The 14,872-nt window shown below is 42.5% G+C and overlaps 1 protein-coding gene across 1 annotated transcript in view; it reads right to left on the bottom strand.

Annotated features, from left to right (window-relative positions):
- Nucleotides 1-2,446: 2,446 nt before the first annotated feature.
- Nucleotides 2,447-14,872, bottom strand: part of TCEANC2 (transcription elongation factor A N-terminal and central domain containing 2) — a 59,044-nt gene continuing 46,618 nt past the window's right edge. The window contains exon 5 of the mRNA XM_004448849.5: nucleotides 2,447-9,973. Coding sequence (XP_004448906.1) covers nucleotides 9,785-9,973 — 189 coding nt within the window. The 3' untranslated portion in view covers nucleotides 2,447-9,784. The remainder of the gene's footprint in view (nucleotides 9,974-14,872) is intronic.

The following is a 14,872-nucleotide window of genomic DNA, read 5'->3' on the forward strand; positions in this document are numbered from 1 at the left end:
CCATCTTGCTCCAATACGTGGCAACAGACTTTGGTGAGAGAAGTAACTTATGCTCTATGGCCCAGGAACTATACGTTTCTACCCCAAATAAATACCCTTTATAAAAGCCAGCAGAGTTCTGGTATTTTGCGTCAGTACCCCTTTGACTGACTAATACAATTAGTAAGGGGTATTTCTTGGAGGAATTATGACATGATTGATGGAGAAGGCCTAGATTACTTTATAGAGATTGTTGGTAGTAATATGGAGCCTCAAGTGATTTTTGATAAGGCCATTGAAGGAAATAATTGTGAAATGTTTGATAGAATAGGCCTAGACAGCTTTGAAGAAACTGTTGGTAGGAATATGGATGCTAAAGAGACTTTTTATGAGGGCTTAGGAGTAAATGATGAAACTATTATTGGAAACTGGAGAAAAGGTGATCATCTGTGTTTTAAAGTTGCAGAGAACTTAGCAAGATTAACTCCTGATATTTTATGGAAGGCAGAATTTAAAAATGGCAAGCCTGGGCATTTAGCTAAAGAACTTTCCAAAGTAAACTCGGAGAATGTGGCTCGACTTCTCCTTGCAGTTTATAGTAAAATACTAGATGAGAGAGACAAGCTGAGAACTGAATTGTTGGGCACAACAAAACCAGAAACTGATTCTGGAACTGCCAAGCCTCTGGAAATCAAGCCCCAAGATGATATTGTCCCATTTGAGGAATTAATCAAACTTGGAACTTGTAAGTCAGGACTGAAAATGGAGTTACCTAAGAAAGACTTGTGGGAAGTCTTACTCTCTGATGGCTTGGACCCCTGCTTCTTGCATGCTAAACCAATAAGCTTTTTGCAGGAACCGTAAGGAACAATACCACTGTCAGCCAGGACTAAAAGGGACATGTAGGGGAAAGATGGAAGGGAAAATGGCTTTAAGAGGAAAACCATGGATGTTGAGGTCTGGAATTAAGACATCTCCTTGGGCCAAGAGAGGAAACCCACCCATGTGTACAGAGAGGGTGAGTTTGTCCCAGCAGTTGAAGAGGGTGGATGATCCAGTCTGCTGTTCAGGGAGAGTTTTGATGACCCAGGGTACAGAGAGGGTGGAGCACACTCGTCAAGGGTTGGGAAGGTAAGGTTGACATTCCATGGGTCTGAGAGGGGTGGGCCTATTCCCCATGGATTAGGGAAATCCAGGTTGCCAACTCATTGCTCTGAGAGGGTTGGGCCAGTATGCCAAATATTAGGGAAGATGTTGGCTTCACCTCACTGTACTAGGCGGGTCAAGACTCTACCCCAGAGTGAAGTGGATGTGGCTCAACTGATAGAGTGTCCTCCTACCATATAGGAGATCCAGGGTTCAAGCCCAGGGCCTCCTGCCCCATGTAATGAGCTGGCCCACGCACAGCGCTGCCGCACGCAAGGAGTCCCTGCCATGCAGGGGTGCCCCCTGTGTAGGGGTACCCCACACGCAAGGAGTGTGCTCCACAAGGATAGCTGTCCCATGCGAAAAAAGCGCAGCCTGCCATGGAGTGGCACTGCACACATGGAGAGCTGATGCAGCAAGATGACTCAACAAAAAGAGACACAGATCCCCGGTGCTGCCTGACAAGAATGCAAGTGGACACAGAAGAACACACAGTGAATGGACACAGAGTGCAGACAACCTGGGGGGTGGGGGAGAGGAAATAAATAAATAAAATCTTAAAAAAAAAAAGTCTACCCCAGAGATTGGGGAAGGTGTAGCCATCACTCCAATGTTCTTGGAGGGTGAAGTCTGGAGCTCAGTCGTCACCCAGGTGCTTGGTGAAGATGAAACCAACAAACTGGTCATTGGGCAAGTCTGTGGAAAGGGTGGGCCTCCATGAGTCCCCAGGGAGAAGAAACCATCTTCCTAAGAATGACTCTTGGACTCTGAAATCTAATGAATTATGCTGAGCAGTTTTATGAAACTTTAGGGGATCCATGACTCATGTTTTCCTCCCAATTTCTCCTTATGGTAATGCAAATGTTTCTCCTTTGTCTGTCCCTTTATATATTGGAAGCTGATAAATGGTTTTGTAAGTTTCTAAGGTCTACAGCCAGATGGGACTTTGCCAAGACAACTGTATTTCTTTAAACTGATTGTGATATAATTTTGTACTTAGCATTGGTACTGATTTAAGTTTTTTGTTTTTTTTTTTAATATTGTAATGTCTTTTTGGAATTCAGAGGGTGGAGTGTGGCATTTTGGTATTGCTTATGAATTCCAAAGTAGATACTGGATTGTGTTTGTAAACTGGTCTGTTCCTCTGGGTGTATTAGATTGTATTAGATTCAGAGATTTCACTTTTACTTTATTAAATCAAGATTAGGTCCTTTATTTGACGTCGTTAGTGTGACTTGGATTGCGTACACCCCCTCCCTTGTGGGCCATATAAACAGATGCTCAAAGACAGGGAAGTAAATACACGGAGAAGGAGAACACAGAGAGTTAAAAAAAATTTTTTAATTTATTGAAATATATCACTCATACATAAACATACATAAACAATAAGTGTATAGTAATAGTTGTGAACTTACACAACAAATATATCATCATACAGGACTCTCATACCTCACCCTACCACCAACACCTTGCATTGTTGTTAAACATTTTTAACTAATGAGTAAAGAACATTGTCAAAATGTTACTACTAACCAAAGTATTTCCCCCAACCCACCCTATTACTATTTTTATATCATTTATATATGAACATACATAAACAATAAGTGTATAGTAAAAGCTGTGAACTTACAAGGCAAACATGCATAACTTCATATAGGGGTCCCATACATCAACCCTCCAACAACACCTTGCATTGTCATGAGACGTTTGTTACAAACTATGAAAGAACACTGTCAAAATTTTACTACTAATTAATACTCCTTATCTTACATTTGGTGTATTTTTCCCTCAACCCATCTTATTATTATTATTAAAATATATTTTTATGACAGAAGTTGTAAACTTATAAAACAATCACGCACATGTACAGAATTCTCAAACAACACCCCTTCATCAACACACCACACAGTGGTAGAACATTTGTTACAGAAAAGATATCGTCTGATTGTTACCATGTCCATAGTGTTCATTTGGCACACATTCTCCATACTGCCTCATTATCTACACAATACATCTTTGGCACAGATGCAAGCATATTACATTATTACTGCTAACCACAGTCCATAGGTCATTCCGGTTGTATCTTTCCCACGCTTGTCCACATTCCCACCACCCTGCAATGGTGATGGACATTTGCTCTAGCTCACAAAGGACACTCCTGCATCTGTACCATCAACCACAATTCTCATTCACCTCTTGGTTACTGTGCTATTCAGTTCCTAGATTATTCTCTAGCATTCTGTCAATTGGCATTTACATACCTAGACTACCATTTCCAGCCACATCCCCATTTATAAACTAGCTGTTACTATTTGTTACCATCAACTCTATACATTTCTACACTTTACCATAAAGCTAATTAAAACTTCTACATACATTAAACGTCAATAGTCCACCTCAGTCTTCCTCTTATCTCCTTTAAGAATCCACCACACATCACCAGGTCTTGAAGATATTTTCCTACAATTTCTTTAAGAAGCTTTATGGTTTTTGGTTTTATTTTTAGGTTTTTGATCCATTTTGAGCCAATTATTGGATAAGGTGTGAGATAGGGGTACTCTTTCCTTCTTTTGGCTATGGATATCCAGTTCTTTCAGGACTGTTTGTTGAATGGACTGTTCTGCCTGAGCCATGTGGGTTTGACAGGCTAGTAAAAAATCACTGGACCATAAATGTGAGGATCTGTTTCTGAACCACCAGTATTGTTCCATTGGTCTATGTGTGTGTCTTTATGCCAGTACCATGCTGTTTTTACCACTCTAACTAGGTAATATGATTTAAAGTCTGGAGATGAGGGTTCACTTTCACTTTTTAAGATATTTCTCATTATTCAGGACTCCTTACCCTTCCAAATAAGTTTGATACTTGTGTTTTCAATTTTTTAAAAAACACTGGTGGAATTTTTATTGGAATTGCATTGAATCTGTATATCAATGAGTAGAATTAACACCTTAATGATATTTAGTCTTCCTATCCATGAGCATGGAATGTTCTTCCAAGTATTAGGCATTTTAAAATTTCTTTTAACAATTAAGTTGCAGTTTTCTGAATATAAGTGCTTTACATCATTGGTTAAGTTTATTCCTGACTAGTTGAGTTTTATCTGTCATATTTTATTTTCACCACTCTCGTGACACTTTTAGTTACTTCTATTGATAAAATCTTCATTTCTAGACTCTTTTCCAGGCCTCTCCTGTCTTTTTTTTTCAGCTGTGGTACACCCTTTGGTACTTCCTGAAAATCTGGTCTCTTGGTTAGAAATTCTCTCAGTTTCTGTTTATCTGTGAATATTCTAAACTTGCCCTCATTTGTGAAAGACAATCTTACTGGATACAATATTCTTAGCTGGAAGTTTTTCTCTTGTGGTATCTTAAATATATCTTACCATTGTCTTCTTGCCCCTGTGGTTTCTGGTGAGAAATCAGCACTTAATCTTATTGGGTATCCCTTATATGTTATGCATTGCTTTTCTCTTGCTGTTCTCAGAACTCTGTCTTTGGCATGTGACATTCTGATTAGTATGTGTCTCAGAGTTGTTCTACTCAGATTTTTTTGGATGGGAGTACATTGTGCTTCTTGGAGATGGATATCTATGTCCTTCAATAGGGTCAGAAAATTTTCTACCATTATTTCTTCAAATACTCCTTCTGCCCCTTTGCCCTTCTCTTCTTCTTCTGGGATACCCATGACACATATGTTTGCATGTCTTTTGCTGTCTTTTAATTCCTTGAGACTTTGTTCAAATTTATCCATCCTTTTCTTCATCTCTTCTTTTGTATGTTCACTTTCAGAGGCCATTTCATCAAGCTCACCAATCCTTTTTTCTGCCTCCTAAATCTGCTATTGATTCCAATGTTTTTAAAATTTCAATGATTCCAATGTTTTTAAAATTTAATTGATTGCACCTTTCATTCCCATAAGATCTGCTATTTTTCTATGTATGCTTTCAAATTCTTCTCTGTGCTCATCCAATGTCTTCTTAATAAATTTAATCTCTTATGTCATCTCATTGAATTTATTAAGGAGATTTGTTTGAACATCTATGATTACTTGTCTCAACTCCTTTATGTCATCTGGAGGCTTATCTTATTCCTTTAACTGGGCCATATCTTCCTGTTTCGTGGTGTGGATTGTAGTTTTTGTTGGTGTCTTGGTATCTGGCTTACTAGAGTATTTATTCTTGGTGTAGTTTTTCTCTTTAGTTTAGGGCTTCCTGCTGTTTCTCCCTTGCTGATTGTGTAGTAGGAGCCAAGGATTTGTTGGTGCTGTAAGCTGTGGAGTCTCAAGCTGCCCTCATTGCCCCAGGGACTGATGAAGCTTCTCCTAACTTTCTCCTTTGCCAGGGGTAGGGACAGAGTCACAGCTGTGTGAATAATCTGAATCATGCAGGCCTAGACTGTCACTGCCCAGAGAGACTGATGAAGCTTCCTGCCCCTTTCTCCCCTGCCTGGGGTAGGGACGGAGCTGCAAGTTTGGGCAGCAATCTATGCAGTGTGGGTACAAGATGACCACAGTTGCCCTGGTAGACTTCCAACTATTCAGTCTGTGCCAGCCAAATATACCTGCAGTTACCTGGATAGGTTGGTACAGGGCCCGCCTGTTTTCTCTCTGCCAGAGATGGGGCTGAAGCCTAGGCTAGGGCTGCAGGCTGATCTGGGTGAAAGAAACCAGTTCCTACTGTCACTGTGATTTTCAGTCAGCCAGGTTTCCCCTCATGCTAGGGGTGGGATCAAAATGTTGGCCACTGGCCTCTCTCCAACGTGGACAGGTCCATACTCTATAACTGTTCCTAGGGCTATACTCCAGCCAGCCAAATTCACAATCAGTAGCTGAAATTGGTGGCCCATCGTCTCTTCCTCCCATTTTTGGGAAATGGAGCTTCAAATTCCAGACACAGATTAGCTCCTTGGGTAACCTGTGCTGCCAAAGTAGGATTATCACTGGTCTCCATGGCTTGGCCTGTAATTTCCTAGAGAGGCTGGAGCAGGTCCCCCCAGCTTCCTTCCTACTGGAGGTGGGACTGGGGCTTAAGTTAGTGCTGCAATCTGCTCTGGATGGAAAGAAGTCGGTCCCCACCAGACCTGTGATTTTCAGTCCACCCTGCTTCCCCTGTACCAGGTGCAGAGTTAAGATGGCGGCTACTGGCCTCTTTCTGACTTAGACAGCCTCGATCTTTAGCTGCTCTTAGGATTATACTTTAGCCAGCCAAATTTACTCATCAGTAGCTGAAGTTGGTGCCCAGCAGTCTCTTCCTCCCATTTTTGGGAAGTGGAGCTTTCAATTCCAGCCATGGAACAGCTTCTGAGGTGGCTTGTGCCTCCGTTGGAGGATGGGCACCAGCCTCCATGGCATGGAATGCTCTACTTACTAATCTTCTCTGCAGATGTGCAGTCTCCTCCTTCCTTTCCTTCAAGGATGTTGTAGGATGCTTTTCTGGTCTCCTGGAGGCCCCAAACAGGTGCTTCAGCTAGCTCCAGATAGTTCTGGGTGTTTACTAACTGCCCTGTATCAGGAGCTCACCCTAGGAGCTTCTTACTCTGCCACCATCTTGCTGGTTCTTGAGAGTTTAATTTTTGATGCTAGAGCCCCGGGAAGAGAGCTGAGCCATTTGCCTAATAGTTTATAGCTGGCCTTATGCAGAGAGCAGAGTAGCTGAGCCCAGAGAGAAATGAGCCCCAGGGAGAAAGACAAGCCTTATGCGAACCTGCAGCTGAGAAAGGAAGGAGCTGGGACCACGAAGCCTTAGGAAGAAGAGGAAGGTTAAACCCTTACAGAGACCGGCAGCCATCTTGCTCCAACAGTGGCACCAGATTTTGGTGAGGGAAATAACTTATTCTTTATAGCCTTGTAACTATAAGCTTCTACCCCAAATAAATACCTTTTATAAAAGCCAACAGATTTCTGGTATGTTACATCAGCACCCCTTTGGCTGACTAATACAGGGAGGGAATTAGATAGTGACTAGGACTCCACAAAAGGCAAAAAAAGCACGTAATGCCCAGAGGTTTTAAGCAACAGCATGCAGCAACTAATTACAAGCAGCCTAGTAAGGATGGAGGCTTAAGTGTGGGGCAAAGAGTGGGAAGAGGTAAGAATGAACAGGAAGGCAGGGGCCAGATCATAGAGAGCCTTGCAGATCATGCAAAGGTGCTTGTCTTTTATTTTACAAGTGATAGAGACCCATTTATGGATTTTAAATGGGGAATGACGTGGTGGGATTTCCTGGGATTTGACAGGATACTTTGATTACAGTGCAGTGGGGTGAATTTGAAGAGGTTAAGACTTAGGTAGAGGGACTGGCTAGAAGGCTAGTGTAGTCATCTGGGTGAGAAGTAGAACCACAGATGGAGAAGAGGCAAGAGATTCTAAGTATATTTGGGCAGCAAAATCATCAGATTGGGTGAGGGTGGGGAATAGAGGCATCTCCCCTGACTACCAGGTTCCTAGCTGGAGTGCCTGGGTTGCAGTAGTGCCAACAGAGAGAAGACATGCTACATCTAAGATGACTACAGGACATGTAGGTGATATCAGTCTGAAACTCTGGGGAGAGGTCTGAGCTGAAGATACAAACTGCAGCATCATGAGCATGTAAATTATATGTGAAACTATGAGAATGGATCAAATTAACCCAGGAACAGTCAAATAGTCCTGGGTTTTCAATCTTAGATCTGCCATTCACTCTCTGTGTAACCTTAAGTTACTACAACTTTCTGAGCCTCATTTTTCTCATCTTTACTTGTTTTATTCTTGGTAAGAGGTCTGCTACATACAGTGCTGGGCACATACTAAGTGCTCCATAACTGGCGGCAGTTATGGTTATTCTGCTTCCAAGAGTTACCAAAAGTGAGAAATTGTGCAAGATACTTTTATGTGGTAAGCCTCAGGTCTCATCTGTAGTTACTACTCAGAAATCCAGTGCCCCATGGAATGGGTGCTTAGTAAGTGGCTGCTGAATAAAATGAATAAATCTGAAAAACTGAAATAATACCTATATCATACAAAAGGAGAGGATTTAAAAAAAAACACATAAAGACCCATACAACAATAAATTTTTGAGGAAAAGTACATAGCACTTAGAAGGTAGACAATAATGTTAGTTTTCCATCATTGCTTTTCATTCTACCAACCATCCAGTCTTTTTGTATCTTATAGCTTTCCCTTTCTATTGGCTTTTACCTCTCAGATTACAAAGACGTGCCAGTCTCTCCTAATCTAAAAAACTTTTCTTGGTTCTTGCTATCTCCATCAAATTCTTATCCCATTATTCTTTAATTTCTTAATCCAAAACACATTTTCCTCCCCCCTCCCCCACAACGTTGTTTGCTGTGTCCATTTGCTGTGTGATTTTCTGTGTCTATGTCTCTTTTTGTCTTCTTGTCTTGCTTTCTACTCTAGGATTCACCAGGATTCGATCCTGGGGACCTATGATGTGGAGAGAGGTCCCCTGTCACGTGCACCACCTCAGTTCCTGGTTTCTGCTACATCTTGCCTTGACTCTCCCCTGTCTCTCTTTTCTTTTTTTTCCTCTTTTTTTTTTTTTTTTTAATTTTTTATTTTTTATTGACTTTGTAATGTCTCTCTTTTCATTGCATCATTGTCTTGCTGTGTGGCACTGGCTCTCCATATGGCACTGGCCCACCATGTGGGCAATGGCTCTCCATATGGCACTGGCTCTCCATATGGCACTGGCTCGCTGTGCAGGCACGCTTTCACCAGGAGGCTCCAGGGATTAAACCTGGGTCCTCTCATATGGTAGATGGAAGCCTAAGCACTCGCGCCACATCCGCTCCCCCAAAACAGTTTTTAATTAACAAGCAATACCTTTTGTCTTAGGAAAAAGAATCCCAGTTTATTATTACCTTGAAAAGCAAATATTTATATAATCATTCAAGCAGGCCTGTATAGAGGTATTTCATTTCAAAATATATACGTATATATTTTTTTACTACAGTAATTCATTTTAAGAGAAATTTCATTACATATTTTCTACACAGCCTTAAACTGAGACAGCCAAGGTATTCAAATAAGCCCTGAGGTATGGAGATGCTTCAGGCCAGTTCCTCATTAGAAACCTCAGCATGGGGGCTCCGGAGACAAACGCAGGTCTTCCAGGGAGAGCTGAAATGTTCAGATAAGTGAGTTCTGGAAAGAAGGGGCAGTCAACTGGCTCTGGCAGGCTCACCCCTGGGGTAGAAAAAAGAGAACAGACGGGGGAGTTCTGAGAGGCACCAGAGCTATCTAAACTCAGGGGGATGGAACCAAATGAGCGGCAGCAGTAATTGAGTTTCAGTTACCTGCAGGGTGGCGAAATAAAGTAGTAACTTCATCTGCTTGATATGGGGGAAGTTTAGAGGTGTCCTTGGCATACACACAGTGAAATCCATCACCCTTTCACTGCATTGGGTGATGGCAATCACACAGCGCTTCCCAGTGACAGCCAGCACGTGTTCTGTTAGGCAGCACCAGCACACTACAGATAATGAAGCATGTTCTCGCAGGCCTGTCTCCCAGGGCTCTTTGCACCCTCTGAAGGAATGGCACCATGGAAACATTTCACACAGCCAGCGTCAGCCATCACCCAAATTCAAAAGAGTCTTTGAATGGCAGACAGGAGCCCTGTTTCCTCTCTGCCCAGCCCAGGATTGGAAGCATCCTCAGGTCACTTTTTGTGGGTCTGTACAAACGTGCCGACTGGCAGAGAACCATTCTTCACCTGAGCCCGGATTTCAGCTCGGTGCTTTAATGTGAAGACCAGGGCTCTCACCATCCGCCGGTAGGGCCTATTAATGAGGCGGGAGCAGAGATGAAACGTTTCCCGCTCAATATTTTCAACCAGTAGGTGATCCATCTAAAAAACAGCAAAATTATCAAATTAGGGCCTTGCATTGCATAAGGATTAAAAGCAAGAGAGGGTGAAGCACTTTGTTCAGAGGCCTCCATTAATCAACTGAAATTCAAGGACATCCACTTCCTGTCACAAGAGAAACAGGAAGAGCAAATTAATTCCACCCTGGCAATTAAGGAACAAGGCCATGTGCTTTGTGACAGGGACCTCATTCACAACCCCTGCCGGGTGGTAATATTTGCCATTATAACAGGAAACTGGCCTGAACTAAGCAATGGTATGGGGCCCTGTACTTTACCAACCAGGAAACGAAGACCAAGGATAATAAATCAGTTTTACAGTTTACACTTTGTTTTTCAAGCGCTTTTACCCCCCTGCAGCATTTTAGAAATACTGGGTTTGAATCCTAACATGTATAGAGCAATTTATATATCACTTTTCACATTTAATGCTTACAACTCTTATACTATCTCATTTTACAGATGAGGAAATAGGTACAATGAGGTAAAGGTTCAAGGACTTTCAGCTACTAAGAGTCAGAGCTGGGACTCTGACCTGGATCCTGTTACTCCAAGGTTCATGTTTCTTCCCCTTCACCACATTAACTGCCCCTCCACATTCCCAGAGACCAGTTGAGTTTGGAGAGTCCTCTGTAGATATGGTTAAGCAGACCAGGCCAAGGAGACAGAACCCTTCCTAAGGTCAATACCTAATCAAACCAGGATGGGTCTAGGGCTTTGTCCACATGGTCTGGATCCAGGCCATGTTGGGCTGCTGGACAGGGACACCTATCAGGCCTACCTTCCTTTCTAGGCCTGTCTCTCCCACAATTTCCTTCCCCAATCCTGCCCATGGCACAGCCTGAACATTCTAAGCTGTTTTCAGGCACCATTGTGCCTTTGCACTGATACATGTGCCCACAGTAAGGCACATCTTTCCCTGGGAAACACATTTCTATTCATACGCCACAGCCCAGCTCAAAGCACTGAAGGTTCTTCTTCAGGGCTGCCACAATATCCTGAGCTGCCTTTAGTCATTATCATAATATATTATAATGATCTATTTTTTGTCTCCTGGCAGTGATTCCCTGAGAACAGGAAACAGGTTTCCCTTTCTCACTTCCTTTTTAAAAAATCCTTCCCCTTCCCCTCCCCCACCCTGCTGTATTTGCTGTGTCCATTCATTGTATGTGTGATCTTCTGTATCTAATTCTCTTTTTGTCTTCTCTTCTTGTCTTTCTCCTCTAGGATTCACAGGGATTTGATCCTGGAGACCTCTGATGTGGAGATAGGTTCCCTGTAAATTGTGCCACCTCAGTTTCTGGTTTCTGCTTTGCTTCACCTTGATTCCCCTTCTTTCTCTTTTGTTGCGTCATCTTGCCGTGTGACTCATTTGCAGGGGCGCTCAGCTTGCTGTACAGGCACTGGCTCACCGTGCAGGCACTCGGCTCAGCGCGTGGGCACTTGGCTTACCATGTGGGCAATGGCTCATGACGCAGGCATGCTTTTTCTTCTTCTTTCTCACTAGGAGGCCCTAGGGATCAAACCTGGGTCCTCCCATATGGTAGGAGGAGGCCTCATCACTTGAGCCACATCCACTTTCCTCTCACTTCCTTTTTTCCTTTCATTCCTTTCCTCCCTACTCCAGTCACTCATTCAAATATTTATTTCACACTTACTATGTGCCATGCTCTGTACTTGGGGTTGGGGAAAAAGTAGTCCAACAGTTTTCCCATGGATAGCACAGTGCTAGGAGAGAAAGGAAGTGAGCAAGGGATACTGAGTGTATTGAGAGCTAGGAAAGGGGAAAGGAGCAAGGGTTGATGGCACACAGCTCTAGCAAAGAGACCCAACTCAGGAGGGCAGGGTCTGGCTGCAAGAGGAAATGAGATCAACCTGAGTACTGGAGAAGGAACAGGACTTGGCCTAGTGAAGTGGGTGTCTGCTTTACGCATTTTCTGTATACGTTATATACGTCAATTTAAAAAAAAGAAAAGAATAACTGCAAAAAAATCCACCCCAAATAAATAAGGATCACCAGACATTTGATAAAATGTCTTAACCTGAAAGACAGACCAAACAAAAAGACGAAAGAAACTTGGAGGGAGTAAGGATGAAGCAAGGAGAGGAATGAGAGGAGAGAGAGTGAGAGAAAGAGAAAAGGAAGGGAAGGAGAAAGCAGAGAGACAGAGAACGGATATGAGACTATTCTAGGCAGAGGCCCAGACCCAACCTCATATGCCTGCAAGTTTGTGGTCCTCCTGACTGATGTCTCCCAGGCTTGTGCTGGAGGGAGAGGACTTTGCACATGCCTCTCCAGGACTCAGTCAGATACTAAGCATTTCCAAGTCTCCTGGGTGGGCACTAGCCTAGCTCCCAGCCTGTGGCAGCCTTAGGATCAGATGACTTTAGTAGCTTGAGGTGACTGGCTGCAACATCTGTCCAGCAGCATTTGCCAGAGTGGATACCCATACCAGTGTGAAGACAGCTAGTCACTGACTGTTTGGAGACTAACCTATGTCTTTTTTTTTCCTGAGGGGAACCTTTGTCAAGGGAAGAAGGGAATGTGTGTGTTTGTAAAACAGGTCAAGGCCACACCATTATATTGTAGCACATGTGCACACACACATACACATGTGTTGGAGACACACAGCTGAAAAGACGTGACTGACTCCTGCCCTCTAAGTCCCTACAGCTTAAAAAGGAGATAGCATGTACACAGATAAGCACGGGGCTGTGTGACAGGTGCTATACCAGAGATGTGGGGGGAGTAAAAAGCAAGCATCTAACGTTTCTCATGTGTGCCTCTTGTTAAATGAAGGCCAATCAGAATGAAGACATGAAAACACATTTGTGATATTAAAATGTAAATCATAAGGGAAAATTCATCAAGCACTGTTGTTTGTAACAAGTTTACTGCACAAAGTGAAGCATGGCTATCTTTTAATTGCCTTTAGGTAAATTAAACATATGCAAGTTGATGAGTCCCTTCCAATGGGTCCTAATCTGGTGCTTTAGGTAAGTTCTTTTTGATGGAAGAACAAGAGTCTCACCGAGAACTTGAGAAATAGGGGGTGTATTATGAGATACAACTATATGAATGGGAACAGGAAAAGTGTAAGAAACCTAGGGATTTATTTAGGAGCTATCTCCTTTCTCTTGTGTGTCTCATGATCTGCCTAGTCTTTTCCTCATATGTTTTTGCTCCTCTTCTTATACTTCCTTTCTAACTCCTCCAACATTCCCTTCTGCTTCAACACTCCCACTAACTGTTGTTTCCTTGGTATTTCCAAGTTCATATCATATCTCTCAGAGACAAAGAATCTGATTTGCCTTCCTTATCTATTTGTGCCTGAGCTGTGTGTGTTATTACTCAGTTGTCCAATCCTGGGCCAGTTGGCAATAGCTGGGGAAAGACACAGAACATAACCCACTAAAGCTGTCACTCATCAAAGACTCTGTAGACCAGGGGCTCTTAACCAGGGGTCCATGGAAAGATTTCAGGGGGTTCATGAACTTGAACTGAAAAAAAATCAACTCATCTTTATTTTCTCTGACTGAAATCTAGTATTTCCTTCACTTTCTGAGTGTATACAATAAATAAATTACAGTAGTACATTCATTTCACCTCACTGGCAAAAGGGTCTATGAAACAAAAAAGGTTGAGAGTATAAACTGCAACATAAACTATAATCCATGCTGTGTAGAAATGCTCCAAAATGTACTCATCAAATGCAATAAATGTACCACACTAATGAAAGAAGTTGTTGATGTGGGAAGAATGGGGCGTGTGGGGAGTGGGGTATATGGGAAACTCTTATATATATATATATATATATATTTTTTTTAAGATTTATTTATTTTTATTTATTTCTCTCCCCTCCCCACCTCCCCAGTTGTCTGCTCTCTGTGTCCATTCGCTATGTGTTCTTCTGTGTCCACTTGTATTCTTGCCAGCAGCATCAGGAATCTGTCTCTTTTTGTTGGGTCATCTTGCTGCATCCGCTCCCCGTGTGTGTGGTGCCACTCTTTACAGGGCACACTTCTTGCGCATGGGCTTCCCCTACACGGGGGACACCCTTGCGTGGCATGGCACTCCTTGTGTGCGTCAGCACTGCACATGGGCCAGCTCACCACACGGGTCAGGAGGCCCTGGGTTTGAACCCTGGACCTCCCATGTGGTGGGTGGATGCTCTATCAGTTGAGCCAAATCCGCTTCCCCTCTTATATTTTTTATTGTAACATTTTGTGTGATCTATGTATTTTAAAAAAAAAAGATCATGAAAACAAAACAAAAAAAAGGTTAAGAACGCCTGCTGTAGACTCAGTGGGAAATGGGGTCATCATTTAGACATCAATTAGTGATGTCTGTCACATTTGTAAGCAATTTAAAAGAAGAACAAGGTCTTCTTCCTGTAATTTACTTTAGGTAGAGAACTCTTCACAATGCATTGCAATTCTTTGTGTATCTATCTCTTAAGAGTGTGCGCATCTTGTTTCCATTTCTAAATTCCACAAGCTTTGCATAGGAACTGGCACACAGTAAGTGCTCAGTAAATATTTATTAAATGACTGTCCCTTTCCCCCATGCATACTCCCCTCCTTTTCTGCTCTTCCAAAAACTTCATATATATAGCACATAAAATATGAAATACGTTCCTATTTTATACTATTTTATATGTATTTTCCAGTTAGCAAAAGCATATCCGCCCTACAAAGGCCCAGTTCAACTGCCATCTCTTCCAAGAAACCTTACTGGATTCCCCCATCAGACTTAACTGCTCTTTCTTTTGTGTGTCCAACACACTTGTTACCAGCACTCTTTCAGACATATTTCATCTTGTCATGTGTTTTATCATTTATAGGATCTCAGTCAGGAGATAGTGAGCTTTATTAGGGTAGG

This window comes from Dasypus novemcinctus, chromosome 9 (assembly GCF_030445035.2).
Source record: "Dasypus novemcinctus isolate mDasNov1 chromosome 9, mDasNov1.1.hap2, whole genome shotgun sequence".
NCBI lineage: Eukaryota > Metazoa > Chordata > Mammalia > Cingulata > Dasypodidae > Dasypus > Dasypus novemcinctus.